Below are 14,836 nucleotides of genomic sequence, written 5' to 3'. Positions count from 1 at the left end.
AGGAAGTCATATTATGATATTGACAAATAAGGTTTACTTCCTGTGATATAATTGCTAAGTGAATCACATACTGTATGACTTTCTTGAATTTATATTTCTGTGACTATAAATGAGCTACTGATAGGCCTTTATTTTCATGGCAAAGATTCAGATTGAATTAAATGGCATCTTGATATTCAAAAAGTACGTATTATCAAATGGTCTTTCATTGATTATACGTGTACTTTTACAATATCCTCAACTACATGCAGAAGGCCTTTGTTGACAGTTTAATATCTGTTGAGGTAGGGTCTAACATAATTTAATACCATCTCTTAGAGTACATCTTAAGGCAAGGCAACACTTATAAAAAATGTAATAAATTTGATTTGCAGTATTCATAATGGTGGGATCAGAGTGCCATTATAGAATATTAAGATACCATTATAGTCAGGTAACCCAGGCCCACCATGCTTCAGATCAGAACCACTTTTTTTTTCCTTCATAAATCTCTGGGAAAAAATATGAACAAGTTATAACAACAAATGGAATGAAAGTACAAACACTATTTTCTGTGAGGAGTTTTTTTTAAAAACTTCACAGTTTTTCTTTCAAAGGTAATTAGGTCTTTACTCACTTTTTTTTTTTTTTTTTTTTTAACCACATGCTTTATCCCCATCCCTTAACTCTAAACATGAACTAGAATCTTACCTTTCCTGCTACAGGAGGGAAGGTTAAAAGAGATCAAGAAGCCATGGGCATTACTGACATTACGGTGGAGGAGAGAGGCCAGAAAGTTCAGACTACCTCTCACTGCTGAGAGTGCCTCAGGCCCAGACCACTGATGTCATATTGAATGGAAGCCAGGGACAGCCACACATACCTTTCCCTAGTTTCTTCATATATCTGAACAATAAAAATGGGGTACAAGTATGAAAGAAAAAAGTTTAAAAGATTGATTTCCCTGTTTATTTATAGAAACTGCCTCAGTTTCAGTGTGAACATATAAGGTAGAATGGATGTGATTGATGGCAAGACAGGTTGCACTTTATGAAACAAATTAAAAAATTATTCATAATAATTTAATAATTATAAATTAGCTCATAAGTTCTAGGAGGCTAGATGTTAAATATTTGGGAACTTTATAGATTATCAGGAAACATCAAATACTATATATTGAAGATACTTGAGATGCATAAAATTGAATCATTCACTCAAGAAAATTATAGCTAAAAATTAAAAAAAAAACTAAAATCATACATATGTATTTGTTTAAATGAGAGGATAAGCAATGAAGCAGGGTATAAATACATAAATAAAATAAGGAAATGACTATAATATACTGTGATCAGCTTAATGTATTATGAGATTACAGATGCCAAAGCAATTTTTCTTTGTGAAGAATTTTCTTCTGTACCTCTCCATTGTGAGCTTTCCATACACATTATAATTGTTCCATGTAACTACTCAAGATTGTAAAGTAGTGAATAATGGAGTCTAACATTAGCTTGAAAGTAATAGATCTAGGGAAGGAACCATAGAACAAATGATAATTTATGAGTATTTTCTAAGCTAAGAAATAAATAACAACCCAAATGTCCTATGTCTTTACTTTGATTCAAAAATAAAATTCTTTTCTAACATTGTTATATAAAGGACAACTTTTATCATTGTAGGTCTTCAGCATTCTCATTGTTGAAGCTCTTACTTTCATGACTTACAAAGGCTTTCAGTTAGATATTTTTAAGTATTTCTGTTAGCATTTTCTCTACTTTATTTAACCCATTTATGTCTGTTATTAAGCAGTGAACTTCATGAAGTTCTTAACTCCATTTTACTTATGTCCTAGAACATACTAGGTACCTAACTAAATATCTGTTGATTGAATACTTGATTATAATGAAATAATAAATCTGAGAATCAACCACAATTTAACAAAAAACTTGAAAAGTAGTGTCCAAGTATATGCTGTTTCTGTCTCACTTCCTTTTTCTAAGCACAGGATTCAACTATCTGTGGTTGAGTTATTTTTACATTGCAAGATTCTTTAAACAATTGCAATATATATATTTAGGTCTTGAAGATTAATTTGGAGTTGGCATGTAATACTTTCTCAAAACAAAACTATGCATAAATGAAGAAAAAGACAATGTTAAGAATTCCTCAAGAATAGTGAAGGCTGTGTATTTCATTTTACTCTTCACAGGGGATGGAGGATGTTAATTCATGTGTTCATGAAATATATTCAAACTTTTAAATAGTATATAATTTTGCTGGAACCAAGAAGATGGAGAAATGGACATTTTGACCTATAAGGTGTTTAGTTATTATGGATTTTAAATGATTCTAAGGAATCTGCTAAGGGATGTAAAATTATATGCAGTTTTTGTCAAATGAGATGTTGATACTCATGTAAAGGCTACATACTATTTTGTTCCATAGGAGATTTTTTTTCTTTCCTTTTTATAGATATGGGAACCCACTGTTGGCCCCCACTCCAAGAGAAGACATAGTAATATTCTTGATTCTATTCTTGACCAAGGGAAATTACATAGATAATTCACCTTCAATTTTGTGCCAGCATAGAAATTTTTTGTTACTTCTGGGTTTTCTTTCCTTTTTTTAGTGTATCTGACAAAGTATCTAAATCATGTTTACTTAGAGGAGGCAGAGAAGAAAGGAATGGCATGTTTATTATAAAAATTATAACCATGATCTGAACTCCAGGGAAAGAGTTTAGCAAAGAAGAAAATCTTAAATTCAAAGAAAATGATTGAAATCAGTAGTGAAATCCTTTTCACTACTGTTCATATTTAACTGCATACGAATCGTGTTGAATACTCTTGTCTTTTTTTCAGTAACTTAGACTTATTCATTCTCCTGTTCCTTCTCTTTCTTATACTTATGCCACCAAAATCAGAACTTTGTTTACCAATGTTACCTTTATTTCTCAAATTTATGTTTGTCATTACTTCAGGTCATTTATAATAATTTGAATATACATAACTGTAGCAGAAAACAATCATTTTTCTTTACAAGAATGCCTATGTATAAACTAAATCAATCACTGGCACAATTGCCATAGAAATAATGGAATATGCTAGGTCTTTGGGGAACCCCAATGCTGCCATGTCAGGTTTTTTATCTTTACATAAGTAACAGTGTTTTATTAGAAAATGAGAATATATATTCTTTCTACTTTTGTCCTCCTAAAAACTTGTGTATCTAACAAAGACAATAGTGATATTGGTATTATGTTGATTTCTAATAGTATTTCTATAATTTTTCAAAATACTTTTGTATGTCCTTTATAAAATTTTATGTGTTCAAATTCTCCAAGTGCAAGATTATGTTACATAAAAAGGAACTTTTCAGTTTGCTTTCATAGTTATTTGTTATCCAGAGAAAATATAACATAGCATTAGATTTTGAAAAGTTTGAGAATTTCTGAGTTTATAGTAGTATTTTCAGGTCTAAATTTAGCAATTTAACATTCTAAAGTCAATTTCCTTGGTCATATCATTCAATCCAACAAATACTTCAGGTCTGTGTAAAATCCAATGTAGGCAGTATTTCTAACACTGAATATTAATTTCCATTGGATCTCAAAATTCAGTGACAAGGATTTTCATTTCTTCCTATTGCTGAAGACCATATTTAGATACCAAGAATCTATGCTGATTAAAGTTATCTCAAGTGCATATTTGTAAATTACTGTCTTAATTTTAAATGTCTCCTTGAAATTTCATAAGTTTGGAGAATGGTCTTTCTTTAAATTTGGTTTATAATTCCTAATGATTCTCAAGGTCCTAATTCTATTCAAATATTTACTTTCAGTTTTGGTTGAAGGAATATTTAAACCCTTCTGTCTGACATTTATAAAATATTGATTAATTTTGGTAGGTTTAAAATATTTTGATATGATTAAATTGATAAATTATTTAACCACAAAAGCGATTTCCATACAATCAGATTTGCTCATGGAGAAAATTTTCATAAACTTGTTTTATTTCAAATAATTTGTTTTATTTTAAATAATTTGTATTTATATATTTTAATGATGTTCTTCTAAGCCTACTGCAGGGAATTATTGCAAATTTAAAAGGAATAGAAACTTCCTGGGATAAAGATAGATATTTGTTTCTCAATACTAAGAAAATTTTTATGTTTTCTCTTTTTAAGTATGAAGATCTCTTGTTCTATTTCTTATATCTCAGGAGAAATAACCTTGGGTATAATATTATTATAAATTGTTGAGACGTTGTATTAGAGAAGAGGCACAGGCCTAGGCTAGTAAAGTCTGGGCAGTTCCTTGATTTCCCCCTTTAATGGACGTGGGATCAGGAAGCATTAGCTTTCAGAGCCATAATTTTCATAATTAGGGCTGTGAGAATTAGGGCTAAATATATTAATTTTTTTATTTTACTGACTTGCTCAAAATATTTTATTCATTACTCAGTACATTTAAAAGCAGATTATGTTACTTACAATATTTATCGTACACATTTCTTTCTATATTTGAGCCTGGGAGTATGTTAAACACGAGACAGACATCATTATCCTATGTACATGTATGACTACATGAATGGTATGAACCTACATCATGTACAGCTATAGAATACTGTGAAATGACGTACCCCATTTGTGTACAATGAATCAAAATGAAGTCTGTAAAAAATTTTAAGAAATAATTAAATAAAAAAATTTTTTAATTAAAAAATAAAAATAAAGATAATTTTAAAAAAGTGGATGATAAAAATCAGATTGAGGAAACATGTCTCTTCTGGATTCCAAGGTGCCTGCTTTTTAGTATATCATCTTCTTTTTAATATTTGACCTTAAAAAGTTAAATGAACAGACTGTGGATACAGCTTGGATGAGTACATATGTAGCACATAAGAGCTACTGGGTTAGATAGCAAAAAATAAAATTAAATACAATAAAGTTAAATGGAGCAAAAATTTATGTTGATTATTTGATTTTAAGCAACACTTTTAACTGAAAGAGACTATCCTTGAGGGTATTAAAACTCTTGACTTTAATACAAGTAAAGAATTTTTTTCATAACTTTTCCACCAAGATGTTACCAATAAAATCTTAGTTGGATTTTCTGCTACAAAGTTTTCCTTTCTGATTTACAAAACTTATAAATATGAATGAAAGTATTTTCAGGATTAATATACTTGGGATTCTAGCCACACCTTTTATTATGTGGTTGTAAAATTCCAACACATTTATTTTTATAGCTTTTCAGAAAAAAAAAACAACTATTAATATAAATCTAAACAATGTACATAAAGAGAATACATACATTTTTATGTAGTTACACGGATATTTTCATGGTTAGATAAGAACTCCATTGAGTATCCAGAATAAGAGTATAGGTGTTCTTTAAATTTTCTATATGTAGTCAGCATCTGATCATGTATAATCACTTGTATATGTGTATTTGAGGATGCACAGAAATATAAACCCATTGATCACTAAATGCCTGAATGATTACCATATTTTTCTAAGCTTTATTCTTTGATGTTATCTTATAACTGGATAAAAATATGATTGGGCATAATGTAAAATTTAAAATGAATCAGATTTACCTAAAAGCATGAATTTCTGTTTGTTATATAAGTACTGAATTTGTTGAATGAATATGTAAAAGTGCATGTGTTGTATAACTCCTGTTTTTCTCTATTTTCTTTTTAACATATTGCTTTATTTTGGCATACTCTAGATTTTCTTTCTATTTTATATTTCCTTCTAAATTATATATTGTTTTCCAAGATTACAAAAATAAAAATGACATCTTGATATGAAGCAATGTTTTAATATTACTCTATTCCAATATATAAAATTCAGATTAGAGTAGTTTCATTGTCTAAGTAGAAAACTAAAAGTTATGATACATTATGTATACATTCATAAATTAAATATTTATTTACTACTAATTTTTATTTTAATTTTAATAGTTATCTGGTCTTATAATAGTGAATAAAATCTAGAGAAGGTCACAGTTCTCATTGATCAATATTCTCTCAGTCTTATAGCAGGAGTTGTTAAAAATAAGTAACAATGTAAGGAAAAACAAGTATAAATTTTTCACTCTGTGTTATGATGTTCTGAGGTGGAGTACATAATGCAATGTATTTTGTTTCATAATAATAATAATCAGAGAAAACACAGAATGTTCTTGAAGGAAATATTTGAGATATGAAGACCAAAAGCAAATTAGGAAAACAGGTTGAAGTAGAGTATTTCAAATAGGGAACAGAATGTGAAGAAGGTACTTTGTTCAAATTTTGAATCCATTCTTACAATTTCTACATCTGGTTTAATGCTTTTTACAATAAAACTTTATGCAAACATAAACATGTTTTTACATTAATTTCTGAAATGCTTTATTTTTATTCTCTCAGTATGAATATTACTACCATTATGATGACTAATGTCTTCTGTGTTTAGCTATGTGTTACTATATGTCTACAATTCAATTTCAGCTTCCTGTTCTGGACTGAATGGGGACAGATGCCCTGCATTGGAAAGGCTCGCTTAGACGGCTCAGACAAAGTTGTTCTTGTAAGCATGGGGATAGTGTGGCCGAATGGCATCTCCATTGACTATGAGGTCTGTTGGATTTATTTTATTTAAAGTGTATTGACTGCCAACTTGCATTACTCCACCTTTAGTGTTCCATTATTTTCTTAATGAAATCACCAAAACCACCTTGTAATATTTACTCTTCAATCGATCTTTAGGAAAATAAATTGTACTGGTGTGATGCTCGCACAGACAAGATAGAGAGAATCGACCTTGAAACCGGAGGCCATCGTGAGATGGTGCTGTCAGGGAGCAATGTGGATATGTTTTCAGTTGCAGTCTTTGGGGCTTACATCTACTGGTCTGACAGGTAATTTATTTTTTTCATGAGTATTTGAGTCTCAAGATGTTATTTCAGTGCCAGACGCTTTACCCTTGTAGGATTAGCCATACCTTAGCAAGGTCACAAAAAGGATCTCTCAAAACCATGTAATTTCCCAGCAAAGGCAGGCACTCTTCCTATTCCAGGTTGGAGCATTAAATATCACAGACTGAAGTTGGTTTCTTTCCCTTCTGTTGGGCCATCTTTTATCTTTAGCTTAGCTGACTGGCTTGATTTTAATGAAGAGTTGAAGAATGTTGATCATGTATGTTCTACTTTTCGGCAGAGCACATGCCAACGGGTCCGTCAGAAGGGGACATAAGAATGATGCCACAGAGATGGTGACCATGAGAACTGGCCTTGGAGTCAACCTGAAGGAGATTAAAATCTTTAACAGAGTAAGAGAGAAAGGTCAGCACTTTTAAAGTAATACACAATAAATATATTTATTTCTCTCTTATTTTTGAACTTTTGTCACACTAAGATAAAAGATAAATTCTTATTTGAGTCAAAATCACGAAACATTTTTTACATCTAATTTTCTACAGCATTCATATAATAGTTTAAGGAAATGAATAACACTTCTTACATGGGCATACATGTGTGCATAGACATGTAACATACCTCGCATGTCAGAAGGATTGATTTGAGTTAAGAAATATAAAAACCTCTTTAAGTTTACATTAAGCACAATTAAGATATTAAAAATCAAAAAGTCACTGAAATTGTTTTTTTTTAATTTTCTCTTAATAAAATTGTGGGGTTTGCCCCAGAAAATGATTTTTAATGTGTATTTCTGAAGTCATAACATCCTTAAAATATGTATTTTGAAAATAATAGTATAGTGATTTGAGTGTTTTGAAAAATAAATTGCAATTGATTTTTTTTACATTCAAAGGTATTTGTGTATTAATTTTGCAGATGATAATGAATCCATAGGGAAGAATCACTCTGCTGAAGAAATCTTAGGAGCATATTTTTGTCTTCACTGAAACTTTGAGTAAATTATGCCTTATATAGAGAAGTTAGTTACTGTGGAGGCCCAGAGTTTAAAGCAGTGCTTTTTTTTCAGTTCATGTTTTAATGAATCTGTTATTTTTATCAAAGATTATAATATGATAGAACATATTTTAATGTTTGCATCAAGCTTTTATTTAGATTGTGGAGGAAGTAGAATCATGTGGTCCTTCAAATAGAAATCCAAGATTTTAAACTTCTGCAATTAAAAAAAAAATCAAGACTTTCTATTGTTTGCTTTTTATTAACCAATCTTAATTAAAATAAGAATAAAAAGAATATTCAATATTAAATTTTTAATATTTTTATAAGTAAAAATTTATCTGTAAAACAAAAACATAAATGTGTGTGTGTGTGTGTGTGTGTGTGTGTGTGTGGTATGTGTGTGTGTGTGTGTGTGTGTGTTTATTTTTTCTTCCTTAGGGACCAATGTTTGTGCCAAGGACAATGGTGGCTGTAAGCAACTCTGTCTTTATCGAGGAAATTCCCAGAGAACCTGTGCTTGTGCCCACGGATACTTGGCAGAGGATGGAGTTACTTGCCTACGGCATGAAGGCTATTTGCTGTATTCAGGGAGAACGATATTAAAAAGTATACATCTTTCCGATGAAACCAATTTAAATTCCCCAATAAGGCCATATGAGAATCCACATTATTTCAAGAATGTCATAGCCTTGGCTTTTGACTATAATCAAAGAAGAAAAGGTACCAACCGAATCTTTTACAGTGATGCACACTTTGGAAATATACAGCTTATTAAAGATAATTGGGAAGACAGACAAGTAATTGTTGAAAGTAAGTACAACAATTTAATTTTAAGTAGTTTTGGTGGAAATGAGTATCAGTTGGATTATTAGAGAAATAATAGTGGTAATTGCATGTAGCAATTACATTTTCCTAAAGTTTATATTCAAGAATGGATGTGACTATATCATCCAGTTCCCCAAAATGTCAAAGGAGCAATTAACTGCTATCATGTACAAAATGTATATTATGACTGTTAGCTTCTAATCTTTGAATATTCAAGGTCTAATCACAATGTTTCTTGCAATTAAGTATTAGAACTCTTGGAAAATAATCTTTCAATATAAAACTATTTTAATTGATTTTCTTCCAATGCATGAAATGGTATCTTTAAAAATATCTGCCTAATGATTTTCAGTTAATCAACTCTCAAATGTCAATTATTTTTGTATATATGTGTGTATGTGTGTTTCGATACACCTATATATTTAAACATCACACTATTGATATGAAAATGTTATTATAGAAATAATTTAATGTTTTTACTATTTTATGGTTCATACTTTTCCATGTAGATTATCCACAGAATTGAAAGAACCCTCTTTCTTGTCCTCATGCATCATCACAAGGACCATCACCATCTTCTAACAACTTTTCTCCTGTATCTATATATAATTTCCATTACATATGAATACATATTACATATATTTCTCTTTTTCTGTGTCACTATACTGAGATCAATCTTTTTCTTTACTTTTAAATTTTAAAGTGTATAAATTTATTATAAAAATTTCAAGTCATGTGGATTTAAATACAAAATTGTTGTCTCACCACTGCATTATCAGTCTCATTTACTTACCCATAACTGACAACTGTCATTGTCTCTAGAAATTTTTTTATGTATGTATGTTTGTATATAACTTATAATCACAAAGGTAGAATTTTACTAGATGTATTTATTCACTAGCTACCTTTCCCCCACTAACTATATAGTGCAAACTTTCATTTTGGTGTGTGTAGTTTCTGTAAGGGGTGGGCTCTGAGGGCCCCAGAGCCGTACCTTAGCCTGATCTCTAAGATGGCGCCTGGCAACTTGCCAGACATAACTGCACTCATAAACAAGTTTTAGGAAGTAACTCTGGTTGGCTGTTGTACATGAGGCAATCCTGGTATCTGCCTGGAGACTGTTCCTTGATAGGCTGACTTTCCTGGTAGTCTACTCTCTGATAGGCTGATGTTCTCAATATAAGTCTGAAACTTGTGGAATAAACCCCTTTTGGTTCCTGTGATCAAGAAGAGCGTATGCGTTGTGATTGTCCCCGCGGGCGGTGGGCAATCATAGTTTCATCTTACACTTTTGAAAGGCTGTACTTCATTATATACTCACGATAAACTTTATATTTAATCATTTTTATGAAATTTTTTTTCAGTTTTCTTACCATTCCACACAATATCACTATGACCATGTGTGTGTAGAAGTATATTTAATCACAGGTGTGAACATTTCCTTAGCATAGAAATCCAGAATTTAATCATTAAGTCAGTCAATGGGTATTTTATTTCTTATAGATTGTCAAACAAAAGACCCTATCAATTTATGTTTTCACCAAGTGTCTATGAAAAGACTCATTATCCCATACTTTTGCCAGTAAAGATTTTATGATTTTTGTTAACTTAAGAAAACATAATATGCAAAAATGTTGCCTGATATTAATACACATTTATCTGATAGGTAATAAGATCCAGGATCTAGTGTATGTTTACACACATAAAAATAGATTTTTAGGTCAAGCTTGGTATTATACATCACCATCCCATGCTAATGATTGCCATTGTTCTTGTTGAACTTTCAGCCTTTAGTATCTTTCACAATTCTTTTTGTCTATTCTAATTCTTCTCAGTCTTTGAAAATCAGTTCAAGTATATACTTTAAAAAATACATATTCACATTTTTATTCTATAGTTTAAAATATTCATTGATAATTTCTTACCAGTTTGTATATTGTAGCACAGGAAATTTTTCTTTCCCTGTGTGCATATGTGTGTATATGTCTATGTGTATCAAAACCCACTGTAACTGTACTGATCATGGAGTTCATGCATCATTGAGACTCACTGACTTTTAGGGTGTATCTCTATGAAGCTTTCATTATAGTACTGTTTGGTCCTTTGTTTGTCCACATAGATAAAATTCAAAGTTGGAAGTGTTCATGTTGTAACATAGGAACTAACTAACTCATCCATTTTCTGCACTCCACATTCTTTGTCAGTGTGCTGGATATAAAGATGAGTATCAGTTCATAGACGTTTAGAGACCACAGTTTAGAAGAAATGTAGAAGAAGACTTCAAGTAAACAACCATTGAAATATAAGATCTATAAGATAGTAGAAGCCTTTGGTGAATTAAAAAGTCTTCCTGCAAAAGGGTGGTGATGAGTGTTTTTTAACAATGAAGCTGTTCAGAGTTCAGTAAATTTAAATGGTGAATAGGAACCCCTCAGATGGTACACAAGAAAGGAAGAAGAGTTAGACCTGTGGTTCTCCATCATGGATCCCTGGGCATCCCCAAAATAGCATCAGCACATCAGCACATCTAAGAGATCAAAATTGTTTCCTTAGTAATTAAATATCATTTGCCTCTTTTCTTTCTTTCTTTTTTTTTTTTTTTTTTAAACCAGAGTGACATTTGTTGGGTGATCTAAAGGTAATGTGGCTGAACTTGTGGCACCTTCACATTAGTCAACACAATGACTTCAAAATATTTTAGAGGTCATTGTATTTTTCACTGTCATCTACCAGGAAAATAGAACCAGTTTCGCTTGAAAGAAGGGTAAAAATTATGATTTCTGTTAATATTGACACTTCAGTTGAGATTTCTTTAATATTCAGTATGATGAATGATGAAAGGTACATAAGGAACTTGGGTTACATTCTGAAGGAAATAGTACATTTGCGTGATGAATTGGTCTCATACTTTCTTCAAGGAATTCCATGTTTTATAGAACACACAAACTAGTTATGCAAACCAGGGTGTGTGGCAGAAGAATGTACAATGAAAAAATTACTTCAAGGAGAATGATATATAGTATTTTATTCAAATAAGGGAAATTAAACTTTCAAGTGAATATTATCTTTTTGAAAGACTTTTATTCAACACAATAAGCCTATGTTTCTTCAGTGCTTTCTGGTCTTTTCTAATGAGATGGGTTATGATAATAACTAATGTGACTTTTGGGTATTGCACAGGAAAGGTATCAACCTTTAGAAATGTGCCTAAGTGAGGGAACCAATATTTTCCAAATGACATGACAAAATCATGCAAGGATAAATGATCCATTTGAATTCAAGATAGATGAATGAATATAAATGTAACAGATTGAAAAGTTCATCACTATGGTATCTGCAACTGACCTTTAAGTAACACCACTTGTCATGTATTGGTGTAGTATGAAGGAAGAACACCCAGAGTTACTTGAAAAGGCTATAAAAATATCCCTCCATTTTCTAAATACATTGCTGCCCAAGGCTGGATTTTCTTCATGTAATTCAACCCAAATGACAGAATCGATAGGATGAAGAAGGAGTTATGAGGAACCAGCTAGGCAGACATTGAATAGATTCATATGATTATAAAATAATGTTCTATTTACATTCTTTTAAAAAATATAGTTACTTTTTCAGAATGTTATATTAATACACAAATTGATTCATTTTCCAAGTTTTAGAGAAATTGATAAACCAACAAATTTTCAGTATGAATTTCTGATATGATAAATAGTTATAGACAAAATCCAGATACAAAATCTCATTTTAATCTTTAATAATGATTAGGAATGTAAAAATCCTCAGATCAAAAAGATTAAAAACAAACTCCCTAGACTAAGAGTTTAGAAAGTTTTAGAAGGAATGAAAAAGTGTGGGTTAGGCAAGGAGTCATTTGGTTCTATTAAAATACAGGTTGTACTCATAAATGGGTATGAGATGAAGCTGGGGTAGTAGGAAGCATCTGATGTTGAAGGACTTGATCTTTCAAAATAAAGAGCTTCTTAAAAAGCTTAATTGAGATATATTTTACATACCATATGATTCATCACTTTAAATTGTACTACTCCATGTTTTGTTATAGTGTATTGCTATTTTTTATTGTTATTTTGAAAATTGTGACAAAATATACATACGTGCTCATATATGTATATGTGTGCATGTGATGTGTGTGTGTATGTGTATGTATATGTATGGCATAAAATGAAAATATCACTTCAAGGAGAATTTAAACTCTTTTTAAACATTAATTGCATTCACAGTGTGGTATAACTATCATTGATATCTATTTCTGAAATTTTTTCATTACTTCAAACAGAAATTCTTTTTAAATTAGTAATTCTCCATATCCCCACCTCTCTGTGAATTTGCCAAGATATTTCATATGAGCAGAATCCTAAATTATTTGTTCTTTTTGTTTGATTTACTTCACATAACATTTTTGAAGTACATTATACTGTGGTATGTATTGGAACTTCAATCCTTTTTATGATTAAATAGTATTCTATTGTGTGCATCTACTACATTTTGTTTCTCTATTTGTTTATCCTTTTAATTCATGTGCAGTGGGGTATTTCCTCATTTTGATTCTTGTAAATAATGCTGTGATGAATATTGATGTATAATATCTAGTATTAAGAGTTTTAGGTATCAGGGTGATATTGGCTTCATAGAATGAGTTTGGGAGGGTTCCCTCCTCTTCTATTTCATGGAATAGTTTGAGGAGTATTGGAATGAGCTCTTCTTTAAAGGTTTTGTAGAACTCGGCTGAGAACCCATCTGGTCCTGGACTTTTCTTTGTTGGTAGGCTTTTGATGACCTCTTCTATTTCATTGCTTGAAATTGGTTTATTTAGGTTGTGTATGTCCTCCTCGTTCAGTTTAGGTAATTCATATGTCTCTAGAAATTTGTTGATGTCTTCGAGGTTTTCTGTTTTGTTGTAGTATAGATTTTCGAAATAGCTTCTAATTATGTTTTGTATTTCACTCGTGTCTGTTGTGATGTTTCCTTGTTCATTCCGAATTTTAGTAATTTGAGTTTTCTCCCTCTTTCTCTTTGTTAGTGTGGCTAAGGGTTTATCAATTTTATTTATTTTTTCAAAGAACCAACTATTTATTTTGTTAATTTTTCCAATTGTTTCTTTTGTTTCGATTTCGTTGATTTCGGCTCTGATTTTAACTATTTCCTGTCTTCTACTACTTTTGGTATTGGTCTGCTCTTCTTTTTCTAGCGCTTTGAGCTGTAGTGTTAAGTCGTTTATTTGTTGATTTCTACTTCTTTTTTTGAATGCACCCCATGAAATAAATCTTCCTCTAAGTACTGCTTTCATAGTGTCCCAGAGATTTTGATATGATGTGTCTTTGTTCTCGTTTACTTCTAAGAATTTTTTTATTTCCCTCCTGATGTCTTCTGTTATCCATTCATCATATAATAGTGTATTATTTAGTCGCCAGGTATTGGAGAAGTTTCTGTTTTTTATTCTGTCATTTATTTCTAATTTCAATCCATTATGATCTGATAGAGTACAAGGTAGTATCTCTATCTTCTTGTATTTGCTAACAGTAGCTTTGTGGCATAAAATATGGTCTATTTTAGAGAAGGATCCATGTGCTGTTGAGAAGAAAGTGTATTCGTTCTTTGTTGGAAGGTATATTCTATATATGTTGGTTAAGTCTAAATTGCTGATTGTGTTGTTGAGATCTATAGTTTCTTTATTCAATTTTTGTTTGGACGATCTATCCAGTGGTGAGAGAGGTGTGTTAAAATCGCCTAGTATGATTGTGTTGTGGTCTATTCACAGACCAGAGACCCTGCATCTTATAGAAGAAAAAGTAGGTCCAAATCTTCAACTTGTTGGCTTAGGATCAGACTTCCTTAACAGGACTCCCATAGCACAAGAAATAAAAGCAAGAATCAACAACTGGGATAGATTCAAACTAAAAAGCTTTCTCTCAGCAAAGGAAACTATCAGAAATGTGAAGAGAGAGCCTACAGAGTGGGAGAATATTTTTGCCAACCATACCTCAGATAGAGCGCTAATTTCCAGAATCTATAAAGAACTCAAAAAACTCTACACGAAGAATACAAATAATCCAATCAACAAATGGGCTAAGGAAATGAACAGACACTTCACAGAAG

At 31.0% G+C, this 14,836-nt stretch overlaps 1 protein-coding gene across 1 annotated transcript in view; it reads left to right on the top strand.

Annotated features, from left to right (window-relative positions):
* Nucleotides 1-14,836, top strand: part of Lrp1b (LDL receptor related protein 1B) — a 1,852,169-nt gene that overhangs the window by 1,372,184 nt on the left and 465,149 nt on the right. Inside the window, 4 exon segments of the mRNA XM_047543195.1 lie at nucleotides 6,474-6,600; nucleotides 6,732-6,883; nucleotides 7,182-7,306; nucleotides 8,336-8,707. Coding sequence (XP_047399151.1) covers nucleotides 6,474-6,600; nucleotides 6,732-6,883; nucleotides 7,182-7,306; nucleotides 8,336-8,707 — 776 coding nt within the window.

This window comes from Sciurus carolinensis, chromosome 3 (assembly GCF_902686445.1).
Source record: "Sciurus carolinensis chromosome 3, mSciCar1.2, whole genome shotgun sequence".
Taxonomy (NCBI): domain Eukaryota; kingdom Metazoa; phylum Chordata; class Mammalia; order Rodentia; family Sciuridae; genus Sciurus; species Sciurus carolinensis.
The sequence above is the reverse complement of the archived record's forward strand: the minus strand, read 5'-3'. Positions and strand labels throughout refer to the sequence as shown.